This window comes from Scyliorhinus torazame, unplaced genomic scaffold (genome assembly GCF_047496885.1).
Source record: "Scyliorhinus torazame isolate Kashiwa2021f unplaced genomic scaffold, sScyTor2.1 scaffold_245, whole genome shotgun sequence".
NCBI lineage: Eukaryota > Metazoa > Chordata > Chondrichthyes > Carcharhiniformes > Scyliorhinidae > Scyliorhinus > Scyliorhinus torazame.
The window spans coordinates 245,949-273,498 of NW_027307972.1; the positions used below are offsets into that span (position 1 = coordinate 245,949).

Consider the following 27,550-nt stretch of genomic DNA (forward strand, 5'->3'; position numbering starts at 1 on the left):
CTCTCTCTCTTTTGCGCTCTCTCTCTCTTGCGCTCTCTCTCTCTTGCGCTCTCTCTCTCTTGCGCTCTCTCTCTCTTGCGCTCTCTCTCTTGTGCGCTCTCACTCTTGCGCTCTCTCTTGCGCTCTCTCTCTCTCTCTTGCGCTCTCTCTCTTTTGCGCTCTCTCTCTCTTGCGCTCTCTCTCTCTTGCGCTCTCTCTCTCTTGCGCTCTCCCTCTCGCGCTCTCTCTCTCTTGCGCTCACTCTCTCTTGCGCTCTCTCTCTCTTGCGCTCTCTCTCTCTTGCGCTCTCTCTCTCTTGCGCTCTCTCTCTCTTGCGCTCTCTCTCTCTTGCGCTCTCTCTCTCTTGCGCTCTCTCTCTCTTGCGCTCTCTCTCTTGCGCTCTCTCTCTCTTGCGCTCTCTCTCTCTCTCTTGCTCTCTCTCTCTCTTGCGCTCTCTCTCTCTTGCGCTCTCTCTCTCTTGCGCTCTCTCTCTCTTGCGCTCTCTCTCTCTTGCGCTCTCTCTCTTGCGCTCTCTCTCTCTTGCGCTCTCCCTCTCTTGCGCATGCTCTCTCTCTTGCACTCTCTCTTTCTTGCGCTCTCTCTCTTGCGCTCTCTCTCTCTCTTACGCTCTCTCTCTCTTACGCTCTCTCTCTCTTTCGCTCTCTCTCTCTTGCGCTCTCTCTCTCTTGCGCTCTCTTTCTCTTGCGCTCTCTCGCTCTTGCGCTCTCTCGCTCCCTCTTGCGCTCTCTCTCTCTTGCGCTCTCTCTCTCTTGTGCGCTCTCTCTCTCTTGTGCGCTCTCTCACTCTTGTGCGCTCTCTCTTGCGCACTCTCTCTCTTGCGCACTCTCTCTCTTGCGCACTCTCTCTCTTGCGCACTCTCTCTCTTGCGCACTCTCTCTCTTGCGCACTCTCTCTCTTGCGCACTCTCTCCCTTGCGCTCTCTCTCTCTTGCGCTCTCTCTTGCGCTCTCTGTCTCTTGCGCTCTCTCTCTCTTGCGCTCTCTCTCTCTTGCGCTCTCTCTCTCTTGCGCTCTCTCTCTCTTGCGTTCTCTCTCTCTTGCGTTCTCTCTCTCTTGCGCTCTCTCTCTTGCACTCTCTCTATTGCCCTCTCTCTCTCTTGCGCTCTCTCTCTCTCTTGCGCGCTCTCTCTCTTGCGCTCTCTCTCTCTTGCGCTCTCTCTCTCTTGCGCTCTCTCTCTCTTGCGCTCTCTCTCTCTTGCGCTCTCTCTCTCTTGCGCTCTCTCTCTCTTGGGCTCTCTCTCTCTTGCGCTCTCTCTCTCTTGCGCTCTCTCTCTCTTGCGCTCTCTCTCTCTTGCGCTCTCTCTCTCTTGCGCTCTCTCTCTCTTGCGCTCTCTCTCTCTTGCGCTCTCTCTCTTGCGCTCTCTCTCTCTTGCGTCCTCTCTCTCTTGCGCTCTCTCTTGCGCTCTCTCTCTCTCTTGCGCTCTCTCTCTCTAGCGCTCTCTCTCTCTTGCGCTCTCTCTCTCTTGCACTGTCTCTCTCTCTTGCACTCTCTCTCTCATGCACTCTCTCTCTCATGCACTCTCTCTCTCATGCACTCTCTCTCTCTTGCACTCTCTCTCTCTTGAACTCTCTATCTCTTGCGCTCTCTCTTGCGCTCTCTCTCTCTTGGGCTCTCCCTCTCTTGCACTCTCCCTCTCTTGCACTCTCTCTCGCTTGAACTCTCTCTCTCTTGCACTCTCTCTCTCTTGCATTCTCTCTTTCTTGCGCTCTCTCTCTCTCTCGCACTCTCTCTCTCTTGCACTCTCTCTCTCTTGCACTCTCTCTCTATTGCACTCTCTCTCTTGCACTCTCTCTCTCTTGTACTCTCTCTCTCATGCACTCTCTCTCTCATGCACTCTCTCTCTCATGCACTCTCTCTCTCTTGCACTCTCTCTCTCTTGCACTCTCTCTCTCTTGCACTCTCTCTCTCTTGAACTCTCTCTCTCTTGCGCTCTCTCTTGCACTCTCACTTTCTTGCGCTCTCTCTCTCTCTCTTGAGCGCTCAGTCTCTCTTGAGCGCTCTCTCTCTCTCTTGCGCGCTCTCTCTCTCTTGCGCTCTCTCTCTCTTGCGCTCTCTCTCTCTTGCGCTCTCTCTCTCTTGCGCTCTCTCTCTCTTGCGCTCTCTCTCTCTTGCGCTCTCTCTCTTGTGCGCTCTCACTCTTGCGCTCTCTCTTGCGCTCTCTCTCTCTCTCTTGCGCTCTCTCTCTCTTGCGCTCTCTCTCTCTTGCGCTCTCTCTCTCTTGCGCTCTCTCTCTCTTGCGCTCTCCCTCTCGCGCTCTCTCTCTCTTGCGCTCTCTCTCTCTTGCGCTCTCTCTCTCTTGCGCTCTCTCTCTCTTGCGCTCTCTCTCTCTTGCGCTCTCTCTCTCTTGCGCTCTCTCTCTTGCGCTCTCTCTCTCTTGCGCTCTCTCTCTCTCTCTTGCTCTCTCTCTCTCTTGCGCTCTCTCTCTCTTGCGCTCTCTCTCTCTTGCGCTCTCTCTCTCTTGCGCTCTCTCTCTCTTGCGCTCTCCCTCTCTTGCGCATGCTCTCTCTCTTGCACTCTCTCTTTCTTGCGCTCTCTCTCTTGCGCTCTCTCTCTCTCTTACGCTCTCTCTCTCTTACGCTCTCTCTCTCTTTCGCTCTCTCTCTCTTGCGCTCTCTCTCTCTTGCGCTCTCTCTCTCTTGCGCTCTCTCGCTCTTGCGCTCTCTCGCTCTCTCTTGCGCTCTCTCTCTCTTGCGCTCTCTCTCTCTTGTGCGCTCTCTCACTCTTGTGCGCTCTCTCACTCTTGTGCGCTCTCTCTTGCGCACTCTCTCTCTTGCGCACTCTCTCTCTTGCGCACTCTCTCTCTTGCGCACTCTCTCTCTTGCGCACTCTCTCTCTTGCGCACTCTCTCTCTTACGCTCTCTCTCCCTTGCGCTCTCTCTCTCTTGCGCTCTCTCTTGCGCTCTCTGTCTCTTGCGCTCTCTCTCTCTTGCGCTCTCTCTCTCTTGCGCTCTCTCTCTCTTGCGCTCTCTCTCTCTTGCGTTCTCTCTCTCTTGCGTTCTCTCTCTCTTGCGCTCTCTCTCTTGCGCTCTCTCTATTGCCCTCTCTCTCTCTTGCGCTCTCTCTCTCTTGCGCTCTCTCTCTCTTGCGCTCTCTCTCTCTTGCGCTCTCTCTCTCGTGCGCTCTCTCTCTCTTGCGCTCTCTCTCTCTTGCGCTCTCTCTCTCTTGCGCTCTCTCTCTCTTGCGCTCTCTCTCTCTTGGGCTCTCTCTCTCTTGCGCTCTCTCTCTCTTGCGCTCTCTCTCTCTTGCGCTCTCTCTCTCTTGCGCTCTCTCTCTCTTGCGCTCTCTCTCTCTTGCGCTCTCTCTCTTGCGCTCTCTCTCTCTTGCGTCCTCTCTCTCTTGCGCTCTCTCTTGCGCTCTCTCTCTCTCTTGCGCTCTCTCTCTCTTGCGCTCTCTCTCTCTTGCGCTCTCTCTCTCTTGCACTGTCTCTCTCTCTTGCACTGTCTCTCTCTCTTGCACTCTCTCTCTCTTGCACTCTCTCTTGCGCTCTCTCTTTCTTGCGCTCTCTCTCTCTCTCTTGCGCTCTCTCTCTTGCACTCTCTCTCTCTTGCACTCTCTCTTGCGCTCTCTCTCTCTTGCGCTCTACCTCTCTTGCGCATGCTCTCTCTCTTGCACTCTCTCTTTCTTGCGCTCTCTCTCTCTCTCTTGTGCTCTCTCTCTCTTGCGCTCTCTCTCTCTTGCGCTCTCTCTCTCTTTTGCGCTCTCTCTCTCTTGCGCTCTCTCTCTCTCTCTTGTGCTCTCTCTCTCTTGCGCTCTCTCTCTCTTGCGCTCTCTCTCTTTTGCGCACTCTCTCTCTTGCGCTCTCTCTCTCTTGCGCACTCTCTCTCTTGCGCTCTCTCTCTCTTGCGCTCTCTCTTGTGCGCTCTCTCTCTCTTGCGCTCTCTCTCTCTATTGCGCTCTCTCTCTCTCGTGTGCTCTTTCACTCTTGCGCTCTCTCTTGTGCTCTCCTCTCTCTTGCGCTCTCTCTCTCTTGCGCTCTCTCTCTCTCTTGCGCTCTCTCTCTCTCTTGCGCTCTCTCTCTCTCTTGCGCTCTCTCTCTCTCTTGCGCTCTCTCTCTCGCTTGCGCTCTCTCTCTCTTGCGCTCTCTCTCTCTTGCGCTCTCTCTCTCTTGCGCTCTCTCTCTCTCTTGCGCTTTCTCTCTCTTGCGCTCTCTCTCTCTCTTGCGCTCTCTCTCGCTTGTGCTCTCTCTCGCTTGTGCTCTCTCTCGCTTGCGCTCTCTCTCTCTTGCGCTCTCTCTCTTGCGCTCTCTCTCTTGCGCTCTTTCTCTTGCGCTCTCTCTCTTGCGCTCTCTCTCTCTTGCACTCTCTCTCTCTTGCGCTCTCTCTCTCTTGCGCTCCCTCTCTTGCGCTCTCTCTCTCTTGCGCTCTCTCTCTCTTGCGCTCTCTCTCTCTTGCGCTCTCTCTCTCTTGCGCTCTCTCTCTCTTGCGCTCTCTCTCTCTTGCGCTCTCTCTCTTGCGCATGCTCTCTCTCTTGCACTCTCTCTTTCTTGCGCTCGCGCTCTCTCCCTCTTGTGCGCTCTCTCTCTCTCTCTTGTGCGCTCTCTCTCTCTTGCGCTCTCTCTCTCTTTCGCTCTCTCTCTCTTGCACTCTCTCTCTCTTGCGCTCTCTCTCTCTCTCTCTCTTGCGCTCTCTAGCTCTTGTGCGCTCTCTCTCTCTTGTGCGCTCTCTCACTCTTGCGCTCTCTCTTGTGCTCTCTCTCTCTCTCTCTTGCGCTCTCTCTCTCTTGCGCGCTTTCTCTCTTGCGCGCTCACTCTCTTGCGCGCTCTCTCTCTTGCGTTCTCTCTCTCTTGCGCTCTCTCTCTCTTGCGCTCTCTCTTGCGTTCTCTCTCTTGCACTCTCTCTCTCTTGCACTCTCTCTCTCTTGCACTCTCTCTCTCTCTCTCTTGCGCTCTCTCTCTCTTGCGCGCTCTCTCTCTTGCGCGCTCTCTCTCTTGCGCGCTCTCTCTCTTGCGCGCTCTCTCTCTTGCGCTCTCTCTCTCTTGCGTCCTCTCTCTCTTGCGTCCTCTCTCTCTTGCGCTCTCTCTTGCGTTCTCTCTCTTGCGATCTCTCTCTCTTGCGCTCTCTCTCACTTGCGTTCTCTCTCTCTTGCGCGCTCTCTCTCTTCCGCTCTCTCTCTCTTGCACTCTCTCTCTCTCTTGCACTCTCTCTCTCTCTTGCACTCTCTCTCTTGCACTCTCTCTCTTGCGCTCTCTCTCACTTGCGTTCTCTCTCTCTTGCGCGCTCTCTCTCTTCCGCTCTCTCTCTCTTGCACTCTCTCTCTCTCTTGCACTCTCTCTCTCTCTTGCACTCTCTCTCTTGCACTCTCCCTCTCTTGCACTCTCTCTCGCTTGCACTCTCTCTCTCTTGCACTCTCTCTCTCTTGCACTCTCTCTTTCTTGCGCTCTCTCTCTCTCTCTCTTGCGCTCTCTCTCTCTTGCACTCTCTCTCTCTTGCGCTCTCTCTCTCTTGTGCTCTCTCTCTCTTGCGCTCTCTCTCTCTTGCGCTCTCTCTCTCTTGCGCTCTCTCTCTTGCGCTCTCTCTCTCTCTTGCGCTCGCTCTCTCTCTCTTGCTCTCAAAAGAACAAAACAAATAACAAATAAACATACAGCACAGGAACAGGCCCTTCGGGGGGCCTGATATACCCCACACCCCTCACTGTAACACTGATATACCCCACACCCCTCACTGTAACACTGATATACCCCACACCCCTCACTGTAACACTGATATACCCCACACCCCTCACTGTAACACTCTGATATATCCCACACCCCTCACTGTAACACTCTGATATACCCCACACCCCTCACTGTAACACTGATATACCCCACACCCCTCACTGTAACACTCTGATATACCCCACACCCCTCACTGTAACACTCTGATATACCCCACACCCCTCACTGTAACACTCTGATATACCCCACACCCCTCACTGTAACACTCTGATATACCCCACACCCCTCACTGTAACACTGATATATCCCACACCCCTCACTGTAACACTCTGATATACCCCACACCCCTCACTGTAACACTGATATACCCCACACCCCTCACTGTAACACTCTGATATACCCCACACCCCTCACTGTAACACTGATATACCCCACACCCCTCACTGTAACACTGATATATCCCACACCCCTCACTGTAACACTCTGATATACCCCACACCCCTCACTGTAACACTGATATATCCCACACCCCTCACTGTAACACTGATATATCCCACACCCCTCACTGTAACACTGATATACCCCACACCCCTCACTGTAACACTCTGATATACCCCACACCCCTCACTGTAACACTGATATATCCCACACCCCTCACTGTAACACTGATATACCCCACACCCCTCACTGTAACACTGATATACCCCACACCCCTCACTGTAACACTCTGATATACCCCACACCCCTCACTGTAACACTGATATATCCCACACCCCTCACTGTAACACTGATATACCCCACACCCCTCACTGTAACACTCTGATATACCCCACAACCCTCACTGTAACACTGATATATCCCACACCCCTCACTGTAACACTGATATTCCCCACACCCCTCACTGTAACACTGATATACCCCACACCCCTCACTGTAACACTGATATACCCCACACCCCTCACTGTAACACTGATATACCCCACACCCCTCACTGTAACACTGATATATCCCACACCCCTCACTGTAACACTGATATACCCCACACCCCTCACTGTAACACTGATATACCCCACACCCCTCACTGTAACACTGATATACCCCACCCCTCACTGTAACACTGATATATCCCACACCCCTCACTGTAACACTGATATACCCCACACCTCTCACTGTAACACTGATATACCCCACACCCCTCACTGTAACACTCTGATATACCCCACACCCCTCACTGTAACACTGATATACCCCACACCCCGCACTGTAACACTGATATACCCCACACCCCTCACTGTAACACTCTGATATACCCCACACCCTCACTGCAACACTGATATATCCCACACCCCTCACTGTAACACTGATATACCCCACACCCCTCACTGTAACACTGATATACCCCACACCCCTCACTGTTACACTCTGATATACCCCACACCCTCACTGTAACACTCTGATATACCCCACACCCCTCACTGTAACACTGATATACCCCACACCCCTCACTGTAACACTCTGATATATCCCACACCCCTCACTGTAACACTGATTTACGTCACACCCCTCACTGTAACTCTGATATACCCCACACCCCTCTCTGTAACACTGATATATCCCACACCCCTCACTGTAACACTGATATACCCCACACCCCTCACTGTAACACTCTGATATACCCCACACCCCTCACTGTAACACTGATATATCCCACACCCCTCACTGGAACACTGATATATCCCACACCCCTCACTGTAACACTGATATACCCTACAACCCTCACTGTAACACTCTGATATATCCCACACCCCTCACTGTAACACTCTGATATACCCCACACCCCTCACTGTAACACTCTGATATACCCACACCCCTCACTGTAACACTGATATATCCCACACCCCTCACTGTGACACTGACATACCCCACACCCCTCACTGTAACACTGATATACCCCACACCCCTCACAGTAACACTGATATATCCCACACCCCTCACTGTAACACTGATATATCCCACACCCCTCACTGTAACACTGATATACCCCACACCCCTCACAGTAACACTGATATATCCCACACCCCTCACTGTAACACTGATATATCCCACACCCCTCACTGTAACACTCTGATATACCCCACACCCCTCACCGTAACACTCTGATATATCCCACACCCCTCACGGTAACACTCTGATATACCCCACACCCCTCACCGTAACACTCTGATATATCCCACACCCCTCACTGTAACACTGATATATCCCACACCCCTCACTGTAACACTGATATACCCCACACCCCTCACAGTAACACTGATATATCCCACACCCCTCACTGCAACACTGATATACCCCACACCCCTCACTGTAACTGATATACCCCACACCCTTCACTGTAACACTGACATACCCCACACCCCTCACTGTAACACTCTGATATACCCCTCACCCCTCACTGTAACACTCTGATATACCCCACACCCCTCACTGTAACACTCTGATATACCCCACACGCCTCACTGTAACACTGATATACCTCACACCCCTCACTGTAAGACTGATATACCCACACCCCTCACTGTAACACTCTGATATACCCCACACCCCTCACTGTAACACTGATATACCCCACACCCCTCACTGTAACACTCTGAAATACCCAACACCCCTCACTGTAACACTCTGATATACCCCACACCCCTCACTGTAACACTGATATATCCCACACCCCTCACTGTAACACTCTGATATATCCCACACCCCTCACTGTAATACTCTGATATACCCCACACCCCTCACTGTAAAACTCTGAAATACCCAACACCCCTCACTGTAACACTCTGATATACCCCACACCCCTCACTGCAACACTGATATATCCCACACCCCTCACTGTAACACTCGGATATACCCCACACCCCTCACTGTAACACTCTGATATACCCCACACCCCTCACTGTAACACTGATATACCCCACACCCCTCACTGTAACACTGATATACCCCACACCCCTCACTGTAACACTGATATACCCCACACCCCTCACTGTAACACTGATATACCCCATACCCCTCACAGTAACACTCTGATATACCCCACACCCCTCACTGTAACACTGATATACCCCACACCCCTCACTGTAACACTGATATATCCCACACCCCTCACTGTAACACTGATATATCCCACACCCCTCACTGTAACACTCTGATATACCCCACACCCCTCACTGTAACACTGATATATCCCACACCCCTTACTGTAACACTGATATACCCCACACCCCTCCCTGTAACACTGATATACCCCACACCCCTCACTGTAACACTGATATACCCGACACCCCTCACTGTAACACTGATATACCCCACACCCCTCACTGTAACACTGATATACCCCACACCCCTCACTGTAACACTGATATACCCCACACCCCTCACTGTAACACTGATATATCCCACACCCCTCACTGTAACACTCTGATATACCCCACACCCCTCACTGTAACTCTGATATACCCCACACCCCTCACTGTAACACTGATATACCCCACACCCCTCACTGTAACACTGATATATCCCACACCCCTCACTGTAACACTGATATACCCCTCCCCTCACTGTAACACTCTGATATATCCCACACCCCTCACTGTAACACTGATATACCCCACACCCCTCACTGTAACACTCTGATATACCCCCCACCCCTCACTGTAACACTCTGATATACCCCACACCCCTCACTGTAACACTGATATACCCCACACCCCTCACTGTAACACTGATATACCCCACACCCCTCACTGTAACACTGATATATCCCACACCGCTCACTGTAACACTGATATATCCCACACCCCTCACTGTAACACTCTGATATACCCCACACCCCTCACTGTAACACTGATATACCCCACACCCCTCACTGTAACACTGATATATCCCACACCGCTCACTGTAACACTGATATACCCCACACCCCTAACTGTAACTCTGATATACCCACACCCATCACTGTAACACTGATATACCCCACACCCCTCACTGTAACACTGATATATCCCACACCCCTCACTGTAACACTGATATACCCCACACCCCTCACTGTAACACTGATATACCCCACACCCCTCACTGTAACACTGATATACCCCACACCCCTCACTGTAACACTGATATACCCCACCCCTCACTGTAACACTGATATACCTCACACCCCTCACTGTAACACTGATATATCCCACACCCCTCACTGTAACTCTGATATACCCCACACCCCTCACTGTAACACTGATATATCCCACACCCCTCACTGTAACACTGATATACCCCACACCCCTCACTGTAACACTGATATACCCCACACCCCTCTCTGTAACACTGATATACCCCACACCCCTCACAGTAACACTCTGATATACCCCACACCCCTCACTGTGACACTGATATACCCCACACCACTCACTGTAACTCTGATATACCCCACACCCCTCACTGTAACACTGATATATCCCACACCCCTCACTGTAACACTGATATACCCCACACCCCTCACTGTAACACTGATATACCCCACATCCCTCACTGTAACACTGATATACCCCACACCCCTCACTGTAACACTGATATACCCCACACCCCTCACTGTAACACTGATATACCCCACACCCCTCACTGTAACACTGATATACCCCACACCCCTCACTGTAACACTGATATACCCCACACCCCTCACTGTAACACTGATATACCCCACACCCCTCACTGTAACACTGATATACCCCACACCCCTCACTGTAACACTGATATACCCCACACCCCTCACTGTAACACTCTGATATACCCCACACCCCTCACTGTAACACTGATATATCCCACACCCCTCACTGTAACACTGATATACCCCACACCCCTCACTGTAACACTCTGATATACCCCACACCCCTCACTGTAACACTCTGATATACCCCACACCCCTCACTGTAACACTGATATACCCCACACCCCTCACTGTAACACTGATATACCCCACACCCCTCACTGTAACACTGATATACCCCACACCCCTCACTGTAACACTGATATACCCCACACCCCTCACTGTAACACTCTCTGATATACCCCACACCCCTCACTGTAACACTCTGATATACCCCACACCCCTCACTGTAACACTGATATACCCCACACCCCTCACTGTAACACTGATATACCCCACACCCCTCACTGTAACACTCTGATATACACCACACCCCTCACTGTAACACTGATATACCCCACATCCCTCACTGTAACACTGATATATCCCACACCCCTCACTGTAACACTGATATACCCCACACCCCTCACTGTAACACTGATATACCCCACACCCCTCACTGTAACACTCTGATATACCCCACACCCCGCACTGTAACACTGATATACCCCACACCCCTCACTGTAACACTGATATATCCCACACCCCTCACTGTAACACTGATATACCCCACACCCCTCACTGTAACACTGATATACCCCACACCCCTCACTGTAACACTGATATACCCCACACCCCTCACTGTAACACTCTGATATACACCACACCCCTCACTGTAACACTGATATACCCCACACCCCTCACTGTAACACTGATATATCCCACACCCCTCACTGTAACACTGATATACCCCACACCCCTCACTGTAACACTGATATACCCCACACCCCTCACTGTAACACTGATATACCCCACACCCCTCAGTGTAACACTGATATACCCCACACCCCTCACTGTAACACTGATATACCCCACACCCCTCACTGTAACACTCTGATATACCCCACACCCCTCACTGTAACACTGATATACCCCACACCCCTCACTGTAACACTGATATACCCCACACCCCTCACTGTAACACTGATATACCCCACACCCCTCACTGTAACACTGATATACCCCACACCCCTCACTGTAACACTCTGATATACCCCACACCCCTCACTGTAACACTGATATACCCCACACCCCTCACTGTAACACTGATATACCCCACACCCCTCACTGTAACACTGATATACCCCACACCCCTCACTGTAACACTGATATACCCCACACCCGTCACTGTAACACTCTGATATACCCCCCACCCCTCACTGTAACACTGATATACCCCACACCCCTCACTGTAACACTGATATACCCCACACCCCTCACTGTAACACTGATATACCCCACACCCCTCACTGTAACACTGATATACCCCACACCCCTCACTGTAACACTCTGTTATATCCCAACACCCCTCACTGTAACACTGATATACCCCACACCCCTCACTGTAACACTCTGATATACCCCACACCCCTCACTGTAACACTCTGATATACCCCACACCCCTCACTGTAACACTGATATACCCCACACCCCTCACTGTAACACTCTGATATACCCCACACCCCTCACTGTAACACTGATATACCCCACACCCCTCACTGTAACACTGATATACCCCACACCCCTCACTGTAACACTGATATACCCCACACCCCTCACTGTAACACTCTCTGATATACCCCACACCCCTCACTGTAACACTCTGATATACCCCACACCCCTCACTGTAACACTGATATACCCCACACCCCTCACTGTAACACTGATATACCCCACACCCCTCACTGTAACACTCTGATATACACCACACCCCTCACTGTAACACTGATATACCCCACATCCCTCACTGTAACACTGATATATCCCACACCCCTCACTGTAACACTGATATACCCCACACCCCTCACTGTAACACTGATATACCCCACACCCCTCACTGTAACACTCTGATATACCCCACACCCCGCACTGTAACACTGATATACCCCACACCCCTCACTGTAACACTGATATATCCCACACCCCTCACTGTAACACTGATATACCCCACACCCCTCACTGTAACACTGATATACCCCACACCCCTCACTGTAACACTGATATACCCCACACCCCTCACTGTAACACTCTGATATACACCACACCCCTCACTGTAACACTGATATACCCCACACCCCTCACTGTAACACTGATATATCCCACACCCCTCACTGTAACACTGATATACCCCACACCCCTCACTGTAACACTGATATACCCCACACCCCTCACTGTAACACTGATATACCCCACACCCCTCAGTGTAACACTGATATACCCCACACCCCTCACTGTAACACTGATATACCCCACACCCCTCACTGTAACACTCTGATATACCCCACACCCCTCACTGTAACACTGATATACCCCACACCCCTCACTGTAACACTGATATACCCCACACCCCTCACTGTAACACTGATATACCCCACACCCCTCACTGTAACACTGATATACCCCACACCCCTCACTGTAACACTCTGATATACCCCACACCCCTCACTGTAACACTGATATACCCCACACCCCTCACTGTAACACTGATATACCCCACACCCCTCACTGTAACACTGATATACCCCACACCCCTCACTGTAACACTGATATACCCCACACCCGTCACTGTAACACTCTGATATACCCCCCACCCCTCACTGTAACACTGATATACCCCACACCCCTCACTGTAACACTGATATACCCCACACCCCTCACTGTAACACTGATATACCCCACACCCCTCACTGTAACACTGATATACCCCACACCCCTCACTGTAACACTCTGTTATATCCCAACACCCCTCACTGTAACACTGATATACCCCACACCCCTCACTGTAACACTCTGATATACCCCACACCCCTCACTGTAACACTCTGATATACCCCACACCCCTCACTGTAACACTGATATACCCCACACCCCTCACTGTAACACTCTGATATACCCCACACCCCTCACTGTAACACTGATATACCCCACACCCCTCAGTGTAACACTGATATACCCCACACCCCTCACTGTAACACTGATATACATCACACCCCTCACTGTAACACTGATATACCCCCCACTCCTCACTGTAACACTGATATACCCCACACCTCACTGTAACACTCTGATATACCCCACACCCCTCACTGTAACACTGATATACCCCACACCCCTCACTGTAACACTGATATACCCCACACCCCTCACTGAAACACTGATATACCCCACACCCCTCACTGTAACACTGATATACCCCACACACCTCACTATAACACTGATATACCCCACACCTCTCACTGTAACACTCTGATATATCCCACACCCCTCACTGTAACACTCCGATAAATCCCGCACCCCTCACTGTAACACTGATATACCCCACACCTCTCACTGTAACACTGATATATCCCACACCCCTCACTGTAACACTCTGATATACCCCACACCCCTCACTGTAACACTCTGATATACCCCACACCCCTCACTGTAACACTCTGATATACCCCACACACCTCACTGTAACACACTGATATACCCCACACCCCTCACTGTAACACTGATATACCCCACACCCCTCACTGTAACACTCTGATATACCCCACACCCCTCACTGTAACACACTGATATACCCCACACCCCTCACTGTAACACTGATATACCCCACACCCCTCACTGTAACACTGATATACCCCACGCCCCTCACTGTAACACTCTGATATACCCCACACCCCTCACTGTAACACTGATATATCCCACACCCCTCACTGTAACACTCTGATATACCCCACACCCCTCACTGTAACACTCTGATATACCCCACACCCCTCACTGTAACACTCTGATATACCCCACACACCTCACTGTAACACACTGATATACCCCACACCCCTCACTGTAACACTGATATACCCCACACCCCTCACTGTAACACTCTGATATACCCCACACCCCTCACTGTAACACACTGATATACCCCACACCCCTCACTGTAACACTGATATACCCCACACCCCTCACTGTAACACTGATATACCCCACGCCCCTCACTGTAACACTGATATACCCCACACCCCTCACTGTAACACTCTGATATGTTCCACACCCCTCACTGTAACACTGATATACCCCACACCCCTCACTGTAACACTGATATACCCCACACCCCTGACTGTAACTCTGATATACCCCACACCCCTCACTGTAACACTGATATATCCCACACCCCTCACTATAACACTGATATATCCCACACCCCTCACTGTAACACTCGGATATACCCCACACCCCTCACTGTAACACACTGATATACCCCACACCCCTCACTGTAAAACTGATATACCCCACACCCCTCACTGTAACACTGATATATCCCACACCCCTCACTGTAACACTGATATACCCCACACCCCTCACTGTAACACTGATATACCCCACACCCCTCACTGTAACACTGATATACCCCACACCCCTCACTGTGACACTGATATATCCCACACCCCTCACTGTAACACTCTGATATACCCCACACCCCTCACTGTAACACTGATATACCCCACACCCCTCACTGTAACACTCTGATATACCCCACACCCCTCACTGTAACACTGATATACCCCACACCCCTCACTGTGACACTGATATATCCCACACCCCTCACTGTAACACTGATATACCCCACACCCCTCACTGTAACACTCTGATATACCCCACACCCCTCACTGTAACACTGATATACCCCACACCCCTCACTGTGACACTGATATATCCCACACCCCTCACTGTAACACTGATATACCCCACACCCCTCACTGTAACACTGATATATCCCACACCCCTCACTGTAACACTCTGATATACCCCACACCCCTCACTGTAACACTGATATACCCCACACCCCTCACTGTAACACTCTGATATACCCCACACCCCTCACTGTAACACTCTGATATACCCCACACCCCGCACTGTAACACTGATATACCCCACACCCCTCACTGTAACACTGATATATCCCACACCCCTCACTGTAACACTGATAAACCCCACACCCCTCACTGTAACACTGATAAACCCCACACCCCTCACTGTAACACTCTGATATACCCCACACCCCTCACTGTAACACTGATATACCCCACACCCCTCACTGTAACACTGATATACCCCCACACCCCTCACTGTAACACTGATATACCCCACACCCCTCACTGTAACACTGATAAACCCCACACCCCTCACTGTAACACTGATAAACCCCACACCCCTCACTGTAACACTGATATATCCCACACCCCTCACTGTAACACTCTGATATATCCCACACTCCTCACTGTAACACTCTGATATATCCCACACCCCTCACTGTAACTCTAATATACCCCACACCCCTCACTGTAACACTGATATACCCCACACCCCTCACTGTAACACTGATATACCCCACACCCCTCACTGTAACACTGATATATCCCACACCCCTCACTGTAACACTCTGATATACCCCACACCCCTCACTGTAACACTGATATACCCCACACCCCTCACTGTAACACTGATATATCCCACACCCCTCACTGTAACACTCTGATATACCCCACACCCCTCACTGTAACACTGATATATCCCACAGCCCTCACTATAACACTGATATACCCCACACCCCTCACTGTAACACTGATATACCCCACACCCCTCACTGTAACACACTGATATACCCCACACCCCACACTGTAACACTGATATATCCCACACCCCTCACTGTAACACTGATATATCCCACACCCCTCACTGTAACACTGATGTATCCCACACCCCTCACTGTAACACTGATATACCCCACACCCCTCACTGTAACACAGATATACCCCACACCCCTCACTGTAACTCTGATATACCCCACACCGCTCACTGTAACACTGATATACCCCACACCCCTCACTGTAACACTGATATATCCCACACCCCTCACTGTAACACTGATATACCCCACACCCCTCACTGTAACACTGATATACCCCACACCCCTCACTGTAACTCTGATATACCCCACACCGCTCACTGTAACACTGATATACCCCACACCCCTTACTGTAACACTGATATATCCCACACCCCTCACTGTAACACTGATATACCCCACACCCCTCACTGTAACACTGATATATCCCACACCCCTCACTGTAACACTGATATACCCCACACCCCTCACTGTAACACTGATATACCCCACACCCCTCACTGTAACTCTGATATACTCCACACCCCTCACTGTAACACTGATATATCGCACACCCCTCACTATAACACTGATATATCCCACACCCCTCACTGTAACACTCGGATATACCCCACACCCCTCACTGTAACACACTGATATACCCCACACCCCTCACTGTAACACTGACATATCCCACACCCCTCACTGTAACACTGATATACCCCACACCCCTCACTGTAACACTGATATACCCCACACCCCTCACTGTAACACTGATATATCCCACACCCCTCACTGTAACACTGATAAACCCCACACCCCTCACTGTAACACTGATAAACCCCACACCCCTCACTGTAACACTGATAAACCCCACACCCCTCACTGTAACACTCTGATATACCCCACACCCCTCACTGTAACACTGATATACCCCACACCCCTCACTGTAACACTGATATACCCCCACACCCCTCACTGTAACACTGATATACCCCACACCCCTCACTGTAACACTGATATACCCCACACCCCTCACTGTAACACTGATATACCCCACACCCCTCACTGTAACACTCAGATATATCCCACACCCCTCACTGTAACACTGATATACCCCACACCCCTCACTGTAACACTCAGATATATCCCACACCCCTCACTGTAACACTGATATACCCCACACCCCTCACTGTAACACTGATATACCCCACACCCCTCACTGTAACACTGATACACCCCACACCCCTCACTGTAACACTGATATACCCCACACCCCTCACTGTAACACTCTGATATACCCCACACCCCTCACCGTAACACTGATATATCCCGCACCCCTCACTGTAACACTGACATACCCCCACACCCCTCACTGTAACACTGATATACCCCACACCCTCACTGTAACACTGATATACCCCACACCCCTCACTGTAACACTGATATACCCCACACCCCTCACTGTAACACTGATATACCCCACACCCCTCACTGTAACACTGATATATCCCACACCCCTCACTGTAACACTGATATACCCCACACCCCTCACTGTAACACTCTGATATACCCCACACCCCTCACTGTAACACTGATATACCCCACACCCCTCACTGTAACACTGATATACCCCACACCCCTCACTGTAACACTGATATACCCCACACCCCTCACTGTAACACTGATATACCCCACACCCCTCACTGTAACACTGATATTCCCCACACCCCTCACTGTAACACTCTGATATACCCCGCACCCCTCACTGTAACACTGATATATCCCACACCCCTCACTGTAACACTGATATACCCCACACCCCTCACTGTAACACTGATATATCCCACACCCCTCACTGTAACACTGATATACCCCACACCCCTCACTGTAACATTGATATACCCCACACCCCTCACTGTAACACTGATATACCCCACACCCCTCACAGTAACACTCTGATATACCCCACACCCCTCACTGTAACACTCTGATATACCCCACACCCCTCACTGTAACACTGATATATCCCACACCCCTCACTGTAACACTGATATATCCCACACCCCTCACTGTAACACTGATATACCCCACACCCCTCACTGTAACACTGATATACCCCACACCCCTCACTGTAACACTCTGATATATCCCACACCCCTCACTGTAACACTGATATATCCCACACCCCTCACTGTAACACTGATATACCCCACACCCCTCACTGTAACACTCTGATATACCCCACACCCCTCACTGTAACACTGATATACCCCCCACCCCTCACTGTAACACTGATATACCCCACACCCCTCACTGTAACACTGATATACCCAACACCCCTCACTGTAACACTGATATATCCCTCACCCCTCACTGTAACACTCTGATATACCCAACACCCCTCACTGTAACACTGATATATCCCTCACCCCTCACTGTAACACTGATATACCCAACACCGATCACTGTAACACTGATATACCCCACACCCCTCACTGTAACACTGATATACCCCACACCCCTCACTGTAACACTGATATACCCCACACCCCTCACTGTAACACTGATATATCCCACACCCCTCACTGTAACACTCTGATATACCCCACACCCCTCACTGTAACACTGATATATCCCACAGCCCTCACTGTAACACTGATATACCCCACACCCCTCACTGTAACACTGATATACCCCACACCCCTCACTGTAACACACTGACATACCCCACACCCCACACTGTAACACTGATATATCCCACACCCCTCACTGTAACACTGATATATCCCACACCCCTCACTGTAACACTGATATACCCCACACCCCTCACTGTAACACTGATATACCCCACACCCCTCACTGTAACACAGATATACCCCACACCCCTCACTGTAACTCTGATATACCCCACACTGCTCACTGTAACACTGATATACCCCACACCCCTCACTGTAACACTGATATATCCCACACCCCTCACTGTAACACTGATATACCCCACACCCCTCACTGTAACACTGATATACCCCACACCCCTCACTGTAACTCTGATATACCCCACACCGCTCACTGTAACACTGATATACCCCACACCCCTTACTGTAACACTCTGATATACCCCCCACACCTCACTGTAACACTGATATACCCCACACCCCTCACTGTAACACTGATATACCCCACACCCCTCACTGTAACACTGATATACCCCACACCCCTCACTGTAACACTCAGATATATCCCACACCCCTCACTGTAACACTGATATACCCCACACCCCTCACTGTAACACTGATATACCCCACACCCCTCACTGTAACACTGATACACCCCACACCCCTCACTGTAACACTGATATACCCCACACCCCTCACTGTAACACTCTGATATACCCCACACCCCTCACCGTAACACTGATATATCCCGCACCCCTCACTGTAACACTGACATACCCCCACGCCCCTCACTGTAACACTGATATACCCCACACCCCTCACTGTAACACTGATATACCCCACACCCCTCACTGTAACACTGATATACCCCACACCCCTCACTGTAACACTGATATACCCCACACCCCTCACTGTAACACTGATATATCCCACACCCCTCACTGTAACACTGATATACCCCACACCCCTCACTGTAACACTCTGATATACCCCACACCCCTCACTGTAACACTGATATACCCCACACCCCTCACTGTAACACTGATATACCCCACACCCCTCACTGTAACACTGATATACCCCACACCCCTCACTGTAACACTGATATACCCCACACCCCTCACTGTAACACTGATATTCCCTACACCCCTCACTGTAACACTCTGATATACCCCGCACCCCTCACTGTAACACTGATATATCCCACACTCCTCACTGTAACACTGATATACCCCACACCCCTCACTGTAACATTGATATACCCCACACCCCTCACTGTAACACTGATATACCCCACACCCCTCACAGTAACACTCTGATATACCCCACACCCCTCACTGTAACACTCTGATATACCCCACACCCCTCACTGTAACACTGATATATCCCACACCCCTCAGTGTAACACTGATATACCCCACACCCCTCACTGTAACACTGATATACCCCACACCCCTCACTGTAACACTCTGATATATCCCACACCCCTCACTGTAACACTGATATATCCCACACCCCTCACTGTAACACTGATATATCCCACACCCCTAACTGTAACACTGATATATCCCACACCCCTCACTGTAACACTGATATACCCCACACCCCTCACTGTAACTCTGATATACCCCACACCGCTCACTGTAACACTGATATACCCCACACCCCTTACTGTAACACTCTGATATACCCCCCACACCTCACTGTAACACTGATATACCCCACACCCCTCACTGTAACACTGATATACCCCACACCCCTCACTGTAACACTGATATACCCCACACCCCTCACTGTAACACTCAGATATATCCCACACCCCTCACTGTAACACTGATATACCCCACACCCCTCACTGTAACACTGATATACCCCACACCCCTCACTGTAACACTGATACACCCCACACCCCTCACTGTAACACTGATATACCCCACACCCCTCACTGTAACACTCTGATATAACCACACCCCTCACCGTAACACTGATATATCCCGCACCCCTCACTGTAACACTGACATACCCCCACGCCCCTCACTGTAACACTGATATACCCCACACCCCTCACTGTAACACTGATATACCCCACACCCCTCACTGTAACACTGATATACCCCACACCCCTCACTGTAACACTGATATACCCCACACCCCTCACTGTAACACTGATATATCCCACACCCCTCACTGTAACACTGATATACCCCACACCCCTCACTGTAACACTCTGATATACCCCACACCCCTCACTGTAACACTGATATACCCCACACCCCTCACTGTAACACTGATATACCCCACACCCCTCACTGTAACACTGATATACCCCACACCCCTCACTGTAACACTGATATACCCCACACCCCTCACTGTAACACTGATATTCCCTACACCCCTCACTGTAACACTCTGATATACCCCGCACCCCTCACTGTAACACTGATATATCCCACACCCCTCACTGTAACACTGATATACCCCACACCCCTCACTGTAACATTGATATACCCCACACCCCTCACTGTAACACTGATATACCCCACACCCCTCACAGTAACACTCTGATATACCCCACACCCCTCACTGTAACACTCTGATATACCCCACACCCCTCACTGTAACACTGATATATCCCACACCCCTCACTGTAACACTGATATACCCCACACCCCTCACTGTAACACTGATATACCCCACACCCCTCACTGTAACACTCTGATATATCCCACACCCCTCACTGTAACACTGATATATCCCACACCCCTCACTGTAACACTGATATATCCCACACCCCTAACTGTAACACTGATATATCCCACACCCCTCACTGTAACACTGATATACCCCACACCCCTCACTGTAACACTCTGATATACCCCACACCCCTCACTGTAACACTGATATACCCCCCACCCCTCACTGTAACACTGATATACCCCACACCCCTCACTGTAACACTGATATACCCAACACCCCTCACTGTAACACTGATATATCCCTCACCCCTCACTGTAACACTCTGATATACCCAACACCCCTCACTGTAACACTGATATATCCCTCACCCCTCACTGTAACACTGATATACCCAACACCCCTCACTGTAACACTGATATACCCCACACCCCTCACTGTAACACTGATATACCCCACACCCCTCACTGTAACACTGATATACCCCACACCCCTCACTGTAACACTCTGATATATCCCACACCCCTCACTGTAACACTGATATACCCCACACCCCTCACTGTAACACTGATATACCCCTCACCCCTCACTGTAACACTGATATATCCCTCACCCCTCACTGTAACACTGATATACCCCACACCCCTCACTGTAACACTGATATACCCCACACCCCTCACTGTAACACTGATATACCCCACACCCCTCACTGTAACACTGATATAACCCACACCCCTCACTGTAACACTGATATACCCCACACCCCTCACTGTAACACTGATATACCCCACACCCCTCACTGTAACAGTGATATATCCCACACCCCTCACTGTAACACTGATATACCCCACACCCCTCACTGTAACACTGATATACCCCACACCCCTCACTGTAACACTGATATATCCCACACCCCTCACTGTAACACTCTGATATACCCCACACCCCTCACTGTAACACTGATATACCCCACACCCCTCACTGTAACACTCTGATATACCCCACACCCCTCACTGTAACACTCTGATATACCCCACACCCCTCACTGTAACACTCTGATATACCCCACACCCCTCACTGTAACACTCTGATATACCCCACACCCCTCACTGTAACAGTGATATATCCCACACCCCTCACTGTAACACTGATATACCCCACACCCCTCACTGTAACACTGATATACCCCACACCCCTCACTGTAACACTGATATACCCCACACCCCTCACTGTAACACTCTGATATATCCCACACCCCTCACTGTAACACTGATATACCCCACACCCCTCACTGTAACACTGATATACCCCTCACCCCTCACTGTAACACTGATATATCCCTCACCCCTCACTGTAACACTGATATACCCCACACCCCTCACTGTAACACTGATATACCCCACACCCCTCACTGTAACACTGATATACCCCACACCCCTCACTGTAACACTGATATAACCCACACCCCTCACTGTAACACTGATATACCCCACACCCCTCACTGTAACACTGATATACCGCACACACCTCACTGTGACACTCCGACATATATAATAATAATCATCTTTATTATCGTCACAAGGGGAGTCACATTAACACCGCATTGTGTGGTTAGTTTGAAACGCCCCTAGCCGCCATAGAGGGGGGGGGGGGCCTCGCCATCGGGGGGGGCCTACCTCCGGACGACGCTCCTGGCGCGGGGAGTGCCCCCGGGCCACCTCAGCAGGGCCCCGTAGGCGGCACGGAACTGGCGGTTCATGGCGGCGTAGAGCAGGGGGTTGAGGCAGCTGTTCAACCAGGTGAGGTTGCCGGCCAGGGTCTGGAGCACGCTGGGGACCCGGCGGCCGGCCAGGTGCGCCAGGCAGAAGGGCAGGTAGCTGCCCAGGTAGACCAGGAACATGGCGAAGCACATGGCGGTGACGCGGCGGAACTCGGCCTCCCCCGACCCGCTCCCCCTCCTCCCCCGGCGCCCCCGCCACCTCGTGGCGGCCCGCCTGAGCCGCCCCCCGCCGGTGCCCCCCTCCGACGCCGTGGCGCCGCTCTCCGCCTCGGGGCCGCCGGCCGAAAGCTCCGCGGACCCGGCCCCCTCCGACGAGGACGGGGGCGGCGGGGCCCCCCCCCCGGGCGGCGTGGCGGCGGACGGCCCGGGCCGCCGCCCGCATCTTGCGGTGGATCAGCAGGTAGCAGACGCCGATGGAGCCCAGGCCCAGGCCGAAGCTGGCCGCGTGCAGGACGGTGGTGTAGGGCCGCCCGGCCGTGCGGTGGAAGCTGCAGGTGCAGACGGGCGGCAGGAACCGGAAGACGCACCAGAAGGGGGCCAGGACGGCCAGCGAGAGGAGCCAGGGTCCCAGCAGGAAGAGGGGCAGGGCCCGCCCTCCGTACGTCCGGTCGAAGCGGCGGGGGTCGCTGACCAGCACGTACCGGGCCACGGCGATGTTGACCAGGTTGAGGATGGAGATCAGGTTGGAGGCGAAGAGCAGCAGCCCGAACAGGCGGCAGCCACGCGGCCCGTGCGCCCAGCCCATGCGCAGGTACGTCTGGACGGTCAGCGGCTGGAGGCCGGCGCAGTACACCAGGTCGGCCAGCGTCAGGTTGAGGATGAGGAGGTTGAACCTGGTCCGGAGCCGGGCGTCCGCCGCGAAGGCGAGCACCGTCAGCAGGTTCCCTGCCCCGCCGCCCGCCGTCACCAACAGCCCCAGCAGGGCCCCGAAGTAACGGTACCCGCTCAGCGAGGGGTCGCAGCTCATGTTGCCCTCCGGGCCGGCGGTGCGGTTCGGCGCCCCCTCCTCCCCTGCGCACATGGCGTGGAAGAAGCTCATCGTCCACACTCGGGGCGGCCAGGATCGCAACCGTCTGGGGACAGGAAGGAAGTCCCTGGTCTTGAGACACAGCTCAGGAAGCGGAACATCACCACTGGCCCTGCTTTCAACTGATTGGAGGTTCGCCTTAATACCCCACCCTCACTCCCCGCACCCTCTACCCCACCCTCACTCCCCGCACCCTCTACCCCACCCTCACTCCCCGCACCCTCTACCCCACCCACACTCCCCGCACCCTCTACCCCACCCTCACTCCCCGCACCCTCTACCCCACCCTCACTCCCCGCACCCTCTACCCCACCCTCACTCCCCGCACCCTCTACCCCACCCTCACTCCCCGCACCCTCTACCCCACCCTCACTCCCCGCACCCTCTACCCCACCCTCACTCCCCGCACCCTCTACCCCACCCTCACTCCCCGCACCCTCTAATATCCCACCCTCACTCCCCGCACCCTCTACCCCACCCTCACTCCCCGCACCCTCTACCCCACCCTCACTCCCCGCACCCTCTACCCCACCCTCACTCCCCGCACCCTCTACCCCACCCTCACTCCCCGCACCCTCTACCCCACCCTCACTCCCCGCACCCTTTAATATCACACCCTCACTCCCCGCACCCTTTAATATCCCACCCTCACTCCCCGCTCCCTTTAATACCCCACCCTCTACCCCACCCTCACTCCCCGCACCCTCTACCCCACCCTCACTCCCCGCACCCTTTAATATCCCCTTTAATATCCCACCCTCAATCCCCGCTCCCTTTAATATCCCACGCTCACTCCCCGCACCCTTTAAAATCCCACCCTCTACCCCACCCTCACTCCCCGCACCCTCTAACCCACCCTCACTCCCCGCACCCTTTAATTTCCCACCCTCACTCCCCGCACCCTTTAATATCCCACCCTCACTCCCCGCACCCTTTAATATCCCACCCTCTAACCCACCCTCACTCCCCGCATCCATTAATATCCCACCCTCAAACCCACCCTCACTCCCCGCACCCTTTAATATCCCACCCTCACTCCCCGCACCCTTTAATATCCCACCCTTTAACCCACCCTCACTCCCCGCACCCTATAGTATCCCACCCTCACTCCCCGCACCCTTTAATATCCCACCCTCACTCCCCGCTCCCTTTAATACCCCACCCTCTAACCCACCCTCACTCCCCGCACCCTTTAATACCCCACCCTCTACCCCACCCTCACTCCCCGCACCCTTTAATATCCCACCCTCTAACCCACCCTCACGCCCCGCACCCTTTAATATCCCACCCTCTAACCCACCCTCACTCCCCGCACCCTTTAATACCCCACCCTCTACCCCACCCTCACTCCCCGCACCCTTTAATATCCCACCCTCTAACCCACCCTCACGCCCCGCACCCTATAGTATCCCACCCTCTAACCCACCCTCACTCCCCGCGCCCTTTAATATCCCACCCTCTACCCCACCCTCACTCCCCGCACCCTTTAATATCCCACCCTCTAACCCACCCTCACTCCCCGCACCCTTTAATATCCCACACTCTAACCCACCCTCACTCCCCGCACCCTTTAATATCCCACCCTCTACCCCACCCTCACTCCCCGCACCCTTTAATATCCCACCCTCTAACCCACCCTCACTCCCCGCACCCTTTAATATTCCACCCTCTAACCCACCCTCACTCCCCGCACCCTTTAATACCCCACCCTCTAACCCACCCTCACTCCCCGCACCCTTTAATATCCCACCCTCACTCCCCGCACCCTTTAATATCCCACCCACACTCCCCGCACCCTTTAATATCCCACCCTCACTCCCCGCACCCTTTAATATCCCACCCTCACTCCCCGCACCCTTTAATATCCCACCCTCACTCCCCGCACCCTTTAATATCCCACCCTCACTCCCCGCACCCTTTAATATCCCACCCTCACTCCCCGCACCCTTTAATATCCCACCCTCACTCCCCGCACCCTTTAATATCCCACCCTTTACCCCACCCTCACTCCCCGCACCCTTTAATATCCCACCCTCTAACCCACCCTCACTCCCCGCACCCTTTAATATCCCACCCTCACTCCCCGCACCCTTTAATATCCCACCCTCACTCCCCGCACCCTTTAATATCCCACCCTCTAACCCACCCTCACTCCCCGCACCCTATAATATCCCACCCTCTAACCCACCCTCACGCCCCGCACCCTTTAATATCCCACTCTCTAACCCACCCTCACTCCCCGCTCCTTTTAATATCCCACACTCTAACCCACCCTCACTCCCCGCTCCCTTTAATACCCCACCCTCTAACCCACCCTCACTCCCCGCACCCTTTAATATCCCACCCTCACTCCCCGCACCCTTTAATATCCCACCCTCTACCACACCCTCACTCCCCGCACCCTTTAATATCCCACCCTCACTCCCCGCTCCCTTTAATACCCCACCCTCTAACCCACCCTCACTCCCCGCACCCTTTAATATCCCACCCTCACTCCCCGCTCCCTTTAATACCCCACCCTCTAACCCACCCTCACTCCCCGCTCCCTTTAATATCCCACCCTCTAACCCACCCTCACTCCCCGCACCCTTTAATATCCCACCCTCTAACCCACCCTCACTCCCCGCACCCTTTAATATCCCACCCTCACTCCCCGCTCCCTTTAATACCCCACCCTCTAACCCACCCTCACTCCCCGCACCCTTTAATATCCCACCCTCACTCCCCGCTCCCTTTAATACCCCACCCTCTAACCCACCCTCACTCCCCGCTCCCTTTAATATCCCACCCTCTAACCCACCCTCACTCCCCGCTCCCTTTAATATCCCACCCTCTACCCCACCCTCACACCCCGCACCCTTTAATACCCCACCCTCTACCCCACCCTCACTCCCCGCACCCTTTAATATCCCACCCTCTACCCCACCCTCACTCCCCGCACCCTTTAATATCCCACCCTCTAACCCACCCTCACGCCCCGCACCCTAGAGTATCCCACCCTCTAACCCACCCTCACTCCCCGCGCCCTTTAATATCCCACCCTCTAACCAACCCTCACTCCCCGCACCCTTTAATATCCCACACT

General features: G+C 52.6%; 1 protein-coding gene across 1 annotated transcript in view; it reads right to left on the reverse strand.

Annotated features, from left to right (window-relative positions):
- The window catches only part of LOC140405801 (uncharacterized), a gene marked incomplete at its 3' end in the record, with an annotated part of 100,084 nt that extends 75,605 nt beyond the window's left edge, over positions 1-24,479 (reverse strand). The window contains 1 exon segment of the mRNA XM_072494232.1: positions 23,638-24,479. Coding sequence (XP_072350333.1) covers positions 23,638-24,477 — 840 coding nt within the window.
- Between the last annotated feature and the right edge of the window lie 3,071 nt (positions 24,480-27,550).